The sequence below is a fragment of the Equus quagga genome, chromosome 3 (assembly GCF_021613505.1).
Source record: "Equus quagga isolate Etosha38 chromosome 3, UCLA_HA_Equagga_1.0, whole genome shotgun sequence".
In the NCBI taxonomy this organism is placed as follows: domain Eukaryota; kingdom Metazoa; phylum Chordata; class Mammalia; order Perissodactyla; family Equidae; genus Equus; species Equus quagga.
Window position 1 is genome coordinate 15,609,860 of NC_060269.1, and position 17,200 is coordinate 15,627,059.

The 17,200-nt window shown below is 34.9% G+C and overlaps 1 protein-coding gene across 2 annotated transcripts in view; it reads left to right on the plus strand.

The window, feature by feature from the left end:
- Positions 1 to 17,200, plus strand: part of SPATA5 (spermatogenesis associated 5) — a 307,772-nt gene that overhangs the window by 40,356 nt on the left and 250,216 nt on the right. For both annotated transcript variants that reach the window (XM_046657518.1, XM_046657519.1), the window contains exon 11: positions 16,468 to 16,677. In XM_046657518.1, coding sequence (XP_046513474.1) covers positions 16,468 to 16,677 — 210 coding nt within the window. The remainder of the gene's footprint in view (positions 1 to 16,467; positions 16,678 to 17,200) is intronic.

A 17,200-nucleotide genomic window follows, 5' to 3' on the forward strand; every position in this document is an offset into this window, starting at 1 on the left:
CTATTCTATTTTTTATATGGTTATAAACATATTTGTGTTCAAATATTTGCATTTGTGATTCCTAGAGGAGGGATTTCCAGACTAAAATATGTGATTTTTAAAGCTTGTGACAAATATCAAGTTATTTTTTTTCCCAGAAAGGTTATTCTAATTTATAATCATATGATAAAAATTTAAAATTACAAAGAACTTAAGCAAAATCTCATTTTCACTTTAGTTCTTTTCTCTTTTTACTTTCCACTAGAGTTTATTTTCTTGACTGAGAAGATCTTTATTATGAGGAATAAGAATGGATAGTCTTTAGATGAATAGAGATTTAAAAAAGAAAATGAAAAATAATTATCAATTATATATCTTCTCCTTCCTATAAAAATGATAAATTTTTAGATAAAGGGTGTAGCTGGATGGTTTTTTGATGGATTTTAAATTCCATGAGAGCAGTTCTTACTTTTTATTTTTATCCTTAGTACTTAGTATATGACGAGCACATAATAGATGTCCACTCAATATCTGTTGAATGAATGACTTTAATTTTCATGAAAAAATACATTAGCTGGTCAATTTCAGATATATCTGAAAAAGAGTATCTCATCCTTCTTCTGTACCAAAGTACAGTACAGTTTACTATTACCCATATGTAACAGTCTTTAATTTTTTCATATTTTATAAAGCAGCTGATTTCTTCAGTGAATTTTAATCCTTGCTATTTGTTCAGTGAATTTAATATTTTTGGAATAAAGATGCCTGTAATAATGCTGAGCTGTCTACTGTGGGTGGATATGGAATAGTCCTTTATATTTCTGGCAGAAACAGGTTGCTTCCTTGATCTGCTATTAAAAATTCTCATTTTAGGGGGGCCGGCCCAGTGGCGCAGCGGTTAAGTTTGCACGTTCCCATTCTCGGCGGCCAGGGGTTCGCCGGTTCGGATCCCGGGTACGGACATGGCACCTCTTGGCACACCATGCTGTGGTAGGCGTCCCATGTATAGAGTAGAGGAAGATGGGCACGGATGTTAGCTCAGGGCCAGGCTTCCTCAGCAAAAAAGAGGAGGACTGGCAGTGGTTAGCTCAGGGCCAATCTTCCTCAAAAAAAAAGAATTCTCATTTTATTAAAGTAAACAAAGAAAAAAATACAGTGCTTTAAATATTTTTATATTTATATTATTTTTGCAATGTTATTTTATATACACCATAATAATTATCACTGACAAATGGCATTCTTAACCAAATATGTCCAAATTGGTTGCCATCAAGTTTAATTCATTTATGCATTTTAACCCCCCCACCCTCCTGGTTTTCCCCATTTCATTTTATGTAGTTTTAGATTATCCCTTATCACTTGAAATAATCTATCTTTATACTTTTGATACTGCCTTTGGGTTGCAGTTTTCAGAATTTGAACATTTGTTTCAGGATAGTCTAAAAGCCAGTAAGAGATAGGGCTGTTCTTTCATGTGAACCCACTTTTGTAAAGTGGACTGCAACCAGAGCCTCAGGACTAACTGGATAGTCCCAAACTCCTTTGTAAGCTTGGATCCAGGTTTAGAGGTAGTCAGCAGTCAAACTGAGTGTATATGAAATGCCATAGTTAAAGAAACATTCCTCATTTACTCCCATTTAAAGAAGTAGCAAACTTCTTAATTATGTAAATAATCAAAAGGCTGTCGTTTCATTAATTACATATTCAAAATTTGTTATGTATTTTCATTTGGCACCTTTTCAGACTAGAGCATCAGTAGGTGACAAGCCAGTTGAATTTCATAGGTTGAACTCATTAGTATTATGTTTCTGATCCAGAGATTTGAGTTAAATAGTTTAATTGACCATAATTACATTTCATTCTTTACGTACCCTCAGGATAATTAGAATGAATTTATTTGAGTTTTTATTCTTTAAAAACAGTACTGTATTCTATATTTTCTTTATTTTTTACAGACTCAAAGGATTGAGGGTTTCAGGGATGCTTTACTAAATAACAGATTGCTTTTTTTGGAATAGATAGTACAACCTGTGGAAATTCTATTAATTCCATATTGATTCTTGGCAGGGCTTTTGAATTCGGTTTCTTTTGATTTTGCTTCTTGTTGTCTAGACAGAAGAGTGTCTTCTATCACTCCCAAGATGCCAGTCTTCCCTGCCAACTTCTCTTATGCATTTTTATAGTTTTAAGTAATAACAGTTGAACAGGAAAGCACATTTGGGAAAGTAGATTACTTTTAACCAGGAAATACTCTGTGCCAAACTGAAAACTGTAGTTTTAGCCTTATTAAATATTTTGGAAGTTTAACTCATTCCGCTTTTCTTTTTATACTGTACTTTTCTCAGCTTCTATAGGAGGTGAAATGAAGAGATACAAAAGTTAGTGGAAGGATCACCAATTTCTATTCTCAGCTTTGTTCCTGGTTAACTGGTGAAATCAAACACTCTTCCTGTCAGATTATAAATGGAAAACTCTTAATTTGCAGTTTTCGATGGCTGACTTCTTTTGAATTTATAAATGATGTTGAGGTTATCATAGAGGAATATCCTGTACTTATATATGTAGTTGATAAATACTGAATACTTGATGAGTGTGTGCTAAAAACGCAGATTTTCATTTAGAGCAAAGGAAATCATTGGTAGGGTTAATGTGGTTCTTTCGTGGTACTGCACTTCTTCACTTCACTTTATACAGATATGAAGTATTTGCACTCTTTTCTGATCTTGCCCTTTAGTCTATCCATCCCAATACTTCGAAGAGTGATTTTTCCAAAAGAAATTACTGATCTGGCTTAAAAACCGTCAGCATAACTACCTGTTGATCATTTCTGGGATGAAGTCTAAGCTCTGTGGTTTGGTATTCGTAACCTGGCTTATGCCTCCTTCTTCACTTTCATCTTACATTTGCTCTAGTCCTTTTGAACCACTCCGTATTTTTGCACGTTTTCTTCTCCTCTGCCTGAAAATTATTTTCTGATTTCTCACTTACCAAAGATCTTGTAATATGATCCTTAATACACGTGCACACATAATACACATATATGCCTTGTGGACGTTTTGTCTTGTTCATCTTTGTATTCCCACTGCTTGGCAAATAGTAACAACTAAATAAAAGTTTGTTGAAGGGCTGAATGAATATTTTGTGAGGCATTTTGGTTCATAGTGGTTCTTATTTTTCAAAAGTATTTCTTTTACCTTTCCATATAAGGATATATGTTTTTGGTAATAGCTTTATTGAGATCTAATTCACATATCAAACAATTCAGTCATTTAAAAGATACAATTTGGTGGTCTAGTGTATCCAAAGAGTTGTACAGCCATCACTACAGTCAATTTTAGAACATTTTCATCATCCCCAAAAGAAACCATATACCCTTTACCTCTCCTATTCCAAGCTGCCCGTTCTCCCAGCCCTAGGCAACCATTTATCTATTTTATGTCTCTCTAGATTTACCTATTCTAGACATTTCATATAAATGGAACCATAAAATATATGGTTCTTTGTGACTGGCTTCTTTCACTTAGCATAAAATTTCTAAGGTTCATCCATGTTGTATCATGTATCAGTACTTCATTCCTTTTTATTGCCAAATAATATTCCATTGTATGGATATAGCACATTTGATTTATCCAGTCATTAGTTGAAAAACATTTTGAATGCTTCTCCTTTTGGTTCTCGTGAATGAAGCTGTTATGAACATTTGTGTATAAGTTTTTGTTTGAACACCTGTTTTCAATTCTTTTGGGTATATATCTAGTAGTAGAATTGCTGGGTCACTGATAACTCTGTGTTTAACCATTTGAGGAACTGCCAGACAGTTTTCCAAAGTGGCTGCATCATTTTACATTCCCACCAGCAGTGTATGGAGAGTTCCTGTTTCTCCATGCCCTCACTAATATTTGATATTATCTGTCTTTTTTTGGAGGGGGGGAAGATTAGCCCTGAGCTAACTACTGCCAATCCTCCTCTTTTTGCTGAGGAAGACTGGCCCTGAGCTAACATCCATGCTCATCTTCCTCTACTTTTTACGTGGGACGCCTGCCACAGCATGGCTTTTGCCAAACGGTGCCATATCCGCACCTGGGAGCCCAACTGGCCAACCTGGGCTGCTGAGAAGCGGAACGTGCGAACTTAACCGCTGTGCCACCAGGCCGGCCCCTCTGTCTTTTTGATTATAGCTATTCTAGTGGGTGTGAAATTGTATCTCTTTCTGGTTTTGATTTGCATTTTCTTAGTGGCTTATGATGTTGAGCATCTTTTCATTTGCTTATTGGCTATTTGTATACATCTCTTTGGAGATATGTCTGTTCGGATCCTTTGCCCATTTTTAATTGGGTTGTCTTTTTATTATTGAGTTGAAAGAGTTCTTTTATATTCTAGATACAGGTTCTTTATCAGATATTCGATATCTGATATCAGATATACATGATTTGCAAATATTGTCTCCCATTCAGTGGGCTGCCTCTTTCGTTTTCTTGATAGTATCCTTTGAAGCACAAAAGTTTTTAATTTTGATGAAGTCTAGGGTATCTGTTTTTTATTTTGTTGTGTGTACTTTTGGTGTCACATTTGAGAAACCATTGCCAAATCCAAGGTCATGAAGATTTACTCCATATTTTCTTTTTAAGAGTATAGTTTTAGCTCTTACATTTAGGTCTTTGATTAATTTTCTTTCCCAAGGTAGAATTAACCCTGCTCTTCTATGTGTAACCATAGCATTAAAGAAACTCCAACTATAGCTTGAAGCCATGACAACCATATAAGGGAATAGGTGTTTTCTTTTAACTGGTATAATATACATAACATAAAATTTACCATTTTAACCACTTTTAAGTGATTAATTAAGTATATTCACATTGCTGCGCAACCATCACCACCATCCATCTCCAGAACTTTCCTTTTCCCAGACCGAAACTCTATGCCCATTAAACAGTAACTCTTCATTCCCTCTCTTACCATTAAGAATGGCGTTAACCTTGTGGTTTTTTTTAAGATGTCCTGTATTAGGTTAAGTTCCTATCTATTCCTAGTATGCTGAGAGATTTTTTTTTTTCAATCATGGGTGGGTGTTGAATTGTCTTGAATGCTTTTTCTGCATTTTTTGAAATGATCATATGGTTTTTCTTAGTCTGTCAATATGGTGAATTACACTGATTGATTTTCAATGTTGAATCAGTCTTATATTCCTGGATGAATTCCACTTAGCTGTGATTTAGTATCCTTTTTATATATTGCTGGACTCTATTAGCTAATATTTTGTTGAGAATTTTTACATGTATTTTCATGAGAGATATTGGTCTGTGGTTTTCTTATGTTTTTGTTAGGTTTTGGTGTTAGGGTGATGCTCACATTTCAGAGTGACTTGGGAAGTGTTCTCTCTGTTTTATTTGTTGAAAGAAATTGTGTAGAATTAGTGTTATTTCTCCTTAAATTTTCTCCGTTGAAACTGTGTGGCCTAGAATTTTCATAATTTGGAAGGCTTAAGTAAAATTTAATTTTTTAGTAAATGTAAGACGTTCAGGTTATCTATTTTTTTCCTGAGTGAGTTTTGGTAGTTTGTATCTTTTAAAGAATTGGTTCATTTTGCTTTAATTGTTGAATTTGTAAACATAGAGTTGTTATAGTATTCCCTTATTATCTTTTTATTGTCTGCAGGATCAGTAGTGATGTCCTATTTTTCCTTGCTGATATTCTGTCTTCTCTCTTTTTTTCCTGTGGTCTGTCTGTCTGGAGATCCATCAGTTTTGTTGATCTTTTCAAATTGTCAGGTTTTTATGTTATTGTTTTTCTGGTTTTCATTTCATTGATTTCTGCTTTAATATTTATTATTTCCTTCCTTTTTACATTAGGCTTAATTTGCTCTTCTTCCTTTAGTTTGTGGGAACTGTCTAGTGATTTTAAGTCTTTCTTCTTTTCTAATACAAGAATTTGTTCTAAAAATAAATAAATACCCATTAAGCATTGCTTTAGCTGCGTCCCACATATTTAATATGTTGTATTTTCATTTCCATTTCAAAATATTTTTTTTTTTTAAAGATTTTATTTTTTTCCTTTTTCTCCCCAAAGCCCCCCAGTACATAGTTGTATATTCTTCGTTGTGGGTCCTTCTAGTTGTGGCATGTGGGACGCTGCCTCAGCGTGGTCTGATGAGCAGTGCCATGTCCGCGCCCAGGATTCAAACCGACGAAACACTGGGCTGCCTGCAGCAGAGCGCGCGAACTTAACCACTCGGCCACGGGGCCAGCCCCCCATTTAGTTCAAAATATTTTTTAATTTTCCTTGAGACATCTTTAACTTATTATAGTCTACCTTTAAGTGATAATACATCACATGTATAGAATAATAACCTTAAAACAGTACACTCCTGTTGCTCCTCTCCTGGCCTTTGTACTATTGTCATACATTTTACTTTGCATGTGTTGTAAACCCCGCGGTATGCTGTCATCATTTTTTTCTCTAAACAGTATTTCCTTTTGAAGAGATTTAAATAATTAGAAAAAAAGATCCGTATATTTACTCAATGTAGTTACCATTTCCATTTCTCTTTTAGTCTTTTGTGTACATACAGGTTTCCATCTGGTATCATTTTCCTTCTTCCTGAAGGGCTTACTTTAACATTTCCTGTAATGCAGGTGTGCTGGTCATGAAATCTTCCAGTTTTTGTATGTCTGAAAGAAGTATTTAGTTTGTTTTTGTTTTAGAAAGATGTTTTCACTGGGTATTTAGACTTTTCTTGTGGCATCTTTCAGGCCTGATTCTCAATTTGGTCCTGTTCACTAACATTCATACCCCTAGCTATTACATGTAGCACAATTAGCATCCAGGGACAAGCTTTGATTATAAGGTAAAAATCTTTTGTTCTTTTTTTAAAATATTGCCTGTTAAGACTGTGGGGTAAGAATTGTCTTCTAATATCTCCTTTACTCTTTGTCAGGGCTTCCTCCTCTGCCTGTTGCCCTCAAGCCAAAACATCAATAGTATTTCTCTTTCCCCAGCGTCTTGGCTCTCTGACCAGCATTGGTTCTTCTTCCGCATGTGGGAGCTGGTCTGGTCTGTATGTCAAGATACAAGAGTCGGGGCTGCTTAGGAAATTTGCTTACGTGAGTTTGCTCAGCTTTCTAACAGAGAGGAGCCTCATCTCTTTGCCTCCTATTTAACAAAAATTTGGAGCATCCCTTCAGCCAGTCTTGGCAGGGGAGAGTTTTTCTTTCTATATATGCAAAACTTTTATTGTCAACTAACCATCAAAGGAGATCAGAGGAAATGATTTGAATTTATGACTCAACTATTTGGACAAATCTGGGGTAGAAAATGTCATGTAAGGCATATGTATAGCCCTTGTACACTTTTACACATTGGCAATATTTTTCACTATTTCTGACCACACATGCTGGTTTATCCCTAACTCTCTCCTCTTTTTCCCATCTCACCTCCCACCAGCCTGTCCTCCTGCCATTTCTACCCCTTCTACTGCTTTATTTTTAAGATAATACAAGAGAATCATGCATCTGCCCTTTAATTTATTCCTTTACCAAACTGAGCATCTGTAAAGTACAAGGCACTATGTTAAGAAGGTCCTGGTGATACATACACATATAACAAAAGAGGCCTTTCATTTGATTATTATTCTCTCATATCACAGATTCCCAAAGAAGAAAAATAAGAACAAAACTCATTTTAAATTTAGTTACTTAAAACATTTTTTCTTGGCCTTTTATATGACTTCTTTTAGTTTGGGGACATTTGGTCATATATATTACATATGGTTGATTTAAAATTCACTTGAGAACCTTGTGCACAAACATATGCTTCTCTAGCACCTGGGCTTGGGACCAATCAGTAGAAGTCCCTGTCTCTTTCCTCTGTTGTTGTATTTTTCATTTCCTTTATCTTTTTACTTTTCCACTCTGCCATAGTAAGAATGACAGGGGTTACTAAGCAGTTTCCTTAAATAGTCAAAGCATTTTCTGCTGATCACAGTTTAATTATTTAAGGAATTTGATAAATTAAAAAATATGTAAAATATTTTAATGAGATATGAAGCATTTTCTAGGTGAAACTATCATTTTCATGATATGACTTTTTATTTCTTCTTTTATTATTGCTGCTGGTTTGTTTTTTTTCTTATTTAAAGTTTCCATTTTTTATGAGATTTTTCCTGGACTTATTCATCTGGCAAAAGTAAGTAGTTTTTTTAAAAGCTCATTTTGGAAATGGTTAACCAGTTTTAAGTTGAATTAAGGTATAAAGTTTTGTGATCTAAGGGAGGCTTTAATAATTTATTCTATTTGTAAGGTTTGACTTCATACATAGCCAGCTCTCTGAGGACAGCTCATGGTAAACTTATTAAAGTGTGATTGTAGTGTAATGATATTTTAGAAATTGAACGCAGATTTTAATATAACCATTAAACTGATAATGAAATCTGTACAGTTTGAAATTTGGCTAAAATATTTGTCTTTAAGTTGATCATATTTTCCATGTTTTGGAGGATTTTTCTTTTTACTTGAATAGTTCCTTTCTTCTTTACTGTAATATTTTCCCTTAATAATTAGGAGTATTAGGAGCATCTGTCTCTCGTAGCCTTTATAATACGTTTCAGTAAGGTTCTTAATGTGATTTACTAAAGAACAACGAAATCACCTAGATTAGTGGCAATTTGCAATTAGTGGCAAAATTTTGGTGTACAGTTTTTTATATTCTTTCTCATCTACTTTTTTAGCTCCCTGTGCTCTTATGTGTGAAATTATTGGATATTCAGTGTAAGCTTGCTTATACAAAATGCAAGTGAAACAGGAAGAGAGGAAAAGCTGAGTGGAGAAAGAGAAGGAAAACCACTGAGTGGAACACTCAGCCCCCCAACCCTGTACAGGGCACTGCTCCATATTTTTCACTTGTCTCACGATCCACCTGCTTTTCTTTACTTTTCAGAGTCCTCATGTAGTTGTTTTTTGTTTTGTCTGAAGTTTTTATTTTTAACAGATGGGAGAGAGAGGCTGTAGATGGTTTATGGTACCACAGTGAAACAGGAACTTTGCCTTGGGATTTAAAAAACCTCCTTAGAATGTGTTTTTAAAGCGTGGGGAAAAATATTTTTTGTCTTTTCACTCTGTAAAGCTAATGGCTTTCACTTATTTTCGCATAGCTCTAAGAACACATTTTGAACACTTACTGCTTCCTCATTTTACTTTCTCTCCATTAAAGAAGCATCTGGAAATATATTGATTTTCCTTTGAATCTTGGAGGTTGGGTTTTCTCAACTTACTTCCTTCTGCATTATGTAGTATCTTTAGTAATTTAGGTTGTTTATAACTTCAAAACAAAATAAATGTATTTTAAACATTTGAATTGTTAAAAGCTAGTGTATGGCTCAGCAGAGAATTTGGAACAGGCGCCAACCCACTTGTTACTGCCTGACTTCTTGTCCTTATGTTTGGACTTGTTAGCATGAAAGAACAAAATGAAAAGTATTCTTTGTTGCAATATTTTCTATAAAAATAACACTTTCAAAAGAATTTTTGTCCCTGGCCGTGTAAAACTTGGCACCTAGCAAACAAGAGGATCTTGATTCATGGATGTATAAAGACACTGTCAGTCCCTCTGGAGCTACTGGATCCTTATCTCGTAGTAATTCTCCCAATGTCTGCAATCTAGTTCATTAATTTTTATTTTGTCCTCTTGGAACTTGTCCTTAAAAGTTTTTTTCTTTTTTTTAAACCTGATCATCAGGTCTTTTGTCTTTTATGGGTGTGCAGTTTGAAGTTTTTTTTGTTTTTGTTTGTTTTTTTTGGTTTGTATATTGTCGGTTGCTTGTCCAGAAAGTACTGTAAGATGTTTGTGGGAGGTATTTCCTTTGCGAAATTTATCTCACTGCTCTGTCTGTGCTTGTTTGACGGCTGTTCCTTCACTTCTAACTTTATTATTAATTCAAAAAGTTATAAAGCCATATGTGAGCAGCTGTTCACTGTTTTCATTAGGACAAAATAAGAAAGAAAGGACCCAAATATTATCAAGAGTGATTTAGGTTAGACTGTAGGAATATTTTTCTGGCAGTTATGATATAGTGTAACTTATTAAAAAGAGAGTTACAGAATTTTTTTTTAAAAGAGCATAAAATAGTATTTGTTGAAAGATGAGAGAAATTGAAAGATGAAATACTGACTGAAGGTAGGATAGTGAACCAGCTAGGTTTTGAATTCCTGTTCTAGTTCTAGGGTTTTATGATTTCATGCTAGTGTTTATTCTTCTTACACACTGAGTTTTCCCATGACTTGCTGTGCTTTAAGACTCTTGTGCAATAGTAAGCCCTAAGTGGATTTCATTTTTTAACTGATATCTTAGCTATACAAAGACTCATCATTTATTTGGCATTCAAGTGCTAAATTAAAATGCAAAACTTATTTGCCCTTAGTTTAAGAAATGTAGTGATCAGATAAAAAGAGAAAGAATAGAAAAATTACGGTAATTAAATATTGCTCAGGAAACTGCAAATATAATGGCTTGATTGTCCTTTACCTTTTATCACTAGTCTTTCAGAATACAACTATTCATTGTAATCATCTTTCAGACATTTAAATAAAATACCTAGTATTTATTAAATAGTTACCATGTGCCAAGCAAAGTGCAGTTAATTTAATATATGCTCTACTGTTTAATTCTCACAATAATCTGAGAGCTTACGTTTCATTATCCCCATATGACAGATGAGAAAGCAGTTTAGAGAGATGAAGTGAATTGCCCAAAGCCATACAGTAACTAGAAGATCAGAAAATGTATGAAATTTTAAAAATGCAAAGTATAAAATTGTGAATACATTGTGATCTCAATGAAAATACACACAGATGCATTTGAAGGTTAGAAGGTACTACACCAAAATATTAACAATGCTTACCTTTAGTTGTTGGGAAAACAGGTAATTCTTATATTGTCCTTCATAATTTTTTATAGGCTGTACTTATTATATATCAGCTATCCTCGTAACCATATGAAGTGGGAATTGCTATTAATATTTTCACATTCTAACACATCGATGTAAGTCTTATATACATGCAACAATTTCCAGATTTCTGCTCTCACCATCTCACATATTTGAGAACTGTAAAGCTATTTTATATTTTTTTCAGTAGTTGTATTAATTTGTGTGAAGATGGATATTTTATGTCTTTAAACAAAGACTGTGCCTTTTAGGATACTTTTCTTATTCCTCTTTCTAGGTTACAAAATTTTGAGAACATTATCTCACTCATCTTTGTGCCCTTACAGTCCCTAAGACAAGTCCAGCCCATAGAAGACGTTCCTTAGTTTATTGAATTTATTTCACTGGTAAATTCTAACCGCATTACAATAATTGGAAACTGATTCCTTAATTTTCACACATGTTCCTTTTTCTCTTTTAAATGTAACTTTCAATTACACAGTTGTCCAAATCTGAATCCTTGCTGTTACCCTTGATTTCATTTTCTTTTTCACCACCCCCTCTCCAGATCTAATTAATTATCAAGACTCAGTGATTTGCTTTATTTGATATAGCTTGATACAGTTTTTATTTTGTTGTTGTTGTTGTTCTCTATAGCCCTACTGCTACTGCTTTGGTGCAGATAATCACCATCTTTTGTCTGAATTACTGTAGAAGTCCCTTCCTACTCTTCCCCGAATTCTAATCCCCACTCTACTTTGTAACCATAGGTCTTCCAGAAATATGGTCATGTCATTTCCTTGATTAAATTGCTCTCCACTGCTCTCAGGATATCCTGAGCCTAAACTTCTTGTTGATGCCTTATGAGTCTTCAAGGTCTGATTGCTCCCTGTGTTGCTAACCTCCTTTGTTTCTCTTCCTCTCTTGGCTCTCTAAATTCTAGCCGTACTGAATTACTTTTAGTTCTCCTAATGTAGCATGCCTTGTTTTCCTCTCTCCTCTCCATGTCATTGACCGTTAATTTCAGCTGGCTAATTCCTGTATGTTCATCAGATCCCACCTCAAATATCACTTCTGAAAAGCTTTTTCTAACCATCTGTTGAAACTCTGTGACTACTATTTTAGCATATACCATGCTGTATAGTAATTTCCTTTTTAAGGAAATACTCCATCAGGTCAAAAGCTCAGTATGGACAGGAACTGTTTTGTCCTCAGGAAGCAGCATAGTATGAAGCAGGCATTTTGTCGGTATTTGTTAGATTGATTGATGTTTCTGCAGATGACCTTGCCTCATATTTTCCTGAGAGGCTAGACACCTTCTGACATAAGTCTTTCAAATCCCTGTTTCCCACCAATCTTAAACTTTCTATCTTTCACTCTCCTTTCCTACCACTACTTAGTAAAAGTGGAAAATATAAATGAAGTAAGAGTAGAGGGGTATTAACTATCTTTCAAGAAGTTTAGTGGTGAGAAGGAAGGAGCTATGATATAATATTAGGTAGAAACAATTGCAAAGTAAGGTTGTTTTGAAGAGTAGGGAGAAGCGGAATTTTTGTGGGCTGAGGAAAGAATTCAGTGAAGAATACATTTAAGCCAGGAATAGAGGAAAGACAACTGATGAAGCAAGAGCCCCAAAGGCCGGGAGATGGGGTAAGGGACGAGATTGTTTCACTTTTCTGCTTGTTCTTAGAACCTTCAAGGCAATGGACAGACTCCTCAGCATAGACTACTAGGTGCTCACAGTGGCATCGGTTTTGAGCCTGTTTCATGTCCAGTAAGCATTCAGTTTTCTGGTAAGAGCATCTTAATTTCTTTTGAGGAACAAGCTCTCTCCGACTCCTGGTCCGGCTGATGCTGTTTGCTACTACTCCCTGATCCCTAACTAATGATCTCTTTTACGATATGGATTTCTTTATCTTTATTTTGGTGATTTCTGTGTGTGTTTCTGGGAGGTGCTTTAGGGATTTACTATCTAATATTAAGTTCTTTTAAATAACTCTTATTAAAGACTTTTTTAAAGACTGATTAAAAACCAAGCACACTCAAATTTATTAAATACCAAATTTTATCATGTTGAAGATTATCAGGTTGTATTGCTAGGTTTACTTAGTTTCATACACACCTGAGAAAACTGTCCTCCCTCGCTATTTATTGGCGTATAATTGAATTTTTTAAAAATGTGATTGACTAGGAAGGATTAGTTCTGTACTAACCTTTAAAAAAATTTTATCTGTATATGTATGCTTATCTAAAATATCTTAACTAAGTATTCTGCTCTACTGCTACAGTATTCGATATGTAATTCAGACATGCCCCAAGGCTTGGGAACATCTGCTCCTTGTGGAACATGTTTACAGAGTGTGCTGTTCTCCTTGTATAGGTATAATAACTGCATAGTGACGACCAAATGGATCTCTTGCAGCATCATAACAGTAACACAGTATCAGTTTAGTTCCTTTGAGTTTAAGGAGTTGCTTCTCTGACTTTTACATTTATGATAGTTATTATAAATACAGCTTCTATCCATTGTATATATAATATATACATATTGTCTCTATATGGGTGTATATGTGTGTGATGTGTGTGTTGTGTGTATATGTATATTCCACTGCTAAAAGGCAGAAAAACAAAAACTACTGATCTAATTAAACCACTATATTCAGTAACCTTGTTGCCAAATCTACTGACCATTTTTTCTTGATTCTGCATACTTTCTGATCTCTCTATTTAGGTTTTGTGTTCTTGGGGTCTTTTTGGTAAGGAAGATTGACACTGAGCTAACATCTGTTGCCAGTCTTCCTCCTTTTGCTTGAGTAAGATTGTCCCTGAGCTAACACCTGTGTCAGTCTCTGTCTATTTTGTATGTGGGATGCCTCCCCAGCATGGCTTGACAAGCAGCGTGTTGGTCTGTGCTTAGGATCTGAATCTGTGAACCCTGGGCCACTAAAGTGAGCAGGCAAACTTAACCACTATGCCACTGGGCTGGCTCCTCCCTATTTAGTTTTTGATAGTTCTTGACTACCTTCTTAAAACTCTCTTCCCAGACTGTTTATTTTTATGAGAGGTATGCTAAGTTATTTAGAATAAGTGTCATGACATCTGAAGCCTACTTTAAAAAGGTTCAACAGAAAATTTAAAAATTGATAAAGTATGTGTGTTTTTGTGTGCACTGTTGGTATATATGTGTGTGTGGAGAGAAAGTGAGAGTACATACTAAAGCAAATGTGGCAAATACTAAAAATCGGTGAATTTTGGCTAAGAGTATGTCTACACTTTTACTGATTTTTCAGTTTTTGTATATGTTTCAAAAATTTCAAAATTACGTTAAAAAATAAAAAGATCAGAGACACCAGAGACCATGAACAGGAACTACCAATCAAGATGTGACAACTCTGCTGCACTTCTGCCTACAGGGGCCTGGTTGTACCAGTGACATTCACCCTCTGTGGTAAACAGTCTCTTTGATCCTGCTGATGATAGCTGGACTTTTTTTTTTGAGGAAGATCAGCCCTGAGCTAACGTCCATGTCCATCTTCCTCTACTTTATATGTGGGACACCTACCACAGCATGGCTTGCCAAGTGGTGCCGTGTCTGCACCTGGGGTCCGAACTGGTGAACCCTGGGCCGCCAAGAAGCGGAACGTGCACACTTAACCACTGCGCCACTGGGCCAGCCCGAGCTGGATGTTTTTAGGGCCGTTAGCTCATGTGCACTTATCTCAAGTTTAATTTTAATTTTATTAATTGATGAAATCAGAAATCAGTTAGGAAAGAAAGAAAAACAAAAGGCAAAATAAAACCCAAGGCTGCTGATGTTGCAGGGAAACTTAATTAAATCCCATCTCAGGATTATAGTTCATAATAGAGCATTCTCCTGGTTCTGTGCACAAAAAACAAAAACAGCAACAAAATCCCTCCGAAAAACTATGCAAGTTAATATGGAAAAAGTAATTTTTTCTTGTTAACAAGCAAATAAAACCCATCTTTTTTGGATTTGTAGATTGATTGTTTTTTGACGTGTCTTCTCTTTCTTTTCTCTTGCCTCTTAAATGTAGCTGGTGCCCAAGGATCTGCCTTCACCCACATCTCTCTTCTCATGGTTGGCAATTTTAATAAGTCTCATGGTTTCTATTGTTTGTATGTAGATATCTCTGAAATCTAAAATTCCAGTCCTGTCCTCTTTCCACAGTTCCATTTGTGATGCTTACATTCCAACTGCTCACTTTTCATCATTTGAATATCTTATCCGGTGTTCCAACTCTGTATATCCCACAAAATCTGTCTTATTTATTTTCCCTCCAAAGATCGTTTTTCTGTGGTCCATATTATATCAAAATCCGTCTTGAAATCTTTAGTTTTAAATTCTCTGTTTTTCTTACTCTACCCTCAAAACCCTCAGTTATGGACCTGCAGTATCTTTCTGTTGTGTCTTTGTCATCTGCATGTGGTTATCTTAGTTTAAGCTTGTTTTTGTTTTTTTAAGGATGTTTGTGATAGGTCTTTAATTGGTCTCCCTGCACTCTGTCTTCTCTAATGAATCTTGTCAAAGAAGTCTCCCTGAAGCACAGATCAGACCATGTCGCTTTCTAGATTAAAAACCTTCAAAGACATCTCATTTATAAGCAAAGAGGTTCTTGAACTCCCTCATTTAGTCTTTAAGGTCCTCCACTATGTGGTTTCAGCCTACTTTTTTTTTAAATTTCCCTCCCTTAAATCTTTTTTCACTCATCCTCTTCATACTTCCTTATGAGCCTTTTGTAATTTTTTGGCCTCTGACCATTTCCCTATTTTCACATTTCCAGATCTCATCCATGCTTCAAGAGTTGGCTTTCAGATTTGCCTTCCAGCTGGAAATAATCTTTTCTTCCTGGAAACTCCCAAAGGCTTTTTTTGTTTCTCTGTTATTGTGATTAGTATCCTTTCCATCATACTATAGTTATTTATATGCATGTTATTGGTAGTTAAGTTCATTGAAGTCGGGATTTATGTCTCATTCCTCTATTTCCTGTGTACATTATCTGGTATGTAGTTCTTAATGCATATTTATTAAGATGTAAAGAGTTATCTTGTTTTGGGGATATTTCTTAGTTGAGAAAAAGTAACAAACTTTTGAGGATACTTTATCAATATACCAAAGACTAAAAAGATTATATGTTCCATAAGGACCTACAGAAATATACTTTGAAGTAATTTTGCTAAAAAAGAAATATGAGAGTAGATATATAGATGAGATCTTGGATCATTGCTTCAAACCATTTTCAGACAGTTGAAAGCTAATTTTTAAAGCCATCTAGAATAGAAGATAGACTTAACAGTATAGCCAATCATTTAAACAGTTATTTATACAAAACTTGCAAGCAGAAACATTTTGTTTTCCTTTAATATTCTGTAAAATGCAGCTCACATTTTATGTACTCCTTATTTACTTTTGATATTGTTGGAGTGTTTTTTTAGGATCTTCTTGAATCTTAGATGGTCCTGTTCCCCTTCTTGTACTTCTTTGTTGATTTTTCTTTTTAATTTGTTTGTTTGCCTTGGCAAAACTTATATTTAGAAAATGTTCTCTTTTGCAGGTATCCTGGTCAGATATTGGAGGAGTGGAAAATATCAAACTGAAATTGAAACAGGCTGTGGAATGGCCCTTGAAACATCCAGAGTCTTTCATCCGAATGGGTATTCAGCCACCTAAAGGAGTTCTTCTGTATGGGCCACCTGGATGCTCTAAAACAATGATTGCAAAGGCTTTGGCCAACGAGAGTGGACTGAATTTCCTAGCTATAAAGGTACGCTGTTAAATTTTTTAATTGCTAATATCGTCCAGCCCTGTTACCACCATACTCGGATTCTTACCCTTAGGAGAACAGGAAAAGGCATCTTAAGAAGCAGTTGATTTTTATTGGAGGTTGATGGCAATATAATATAGGAGATGAGAGATAAATGTGTGTAATCAGCAAATCATGGTGGACGATAGAAGACTGCTTTATTTAGTTTCTTTATTCTCAGTATTTCTTGTACCTGTGTGTAATAGAAACCAGGCTTCTTTGGTTTCTACATTTTTTAATTGTGCTAATCACTTTTGCTTAACGAAGACTTAATTGTAAATATGATTGTGAATTTAATATTTATATGCGTAGAATTTTCAAAGAAATCAGATACTTTATATAGTAAAACTAAATTCCTTAAAAACACTTTTCCAGTCAGAGAGTATGTGTACATTGTTTATATTCTACAACACATACACACACACACACACACACACACACATTTTTTTTTTTTTTTAAAGATTTTATTTTTTCCTTTTTCTCC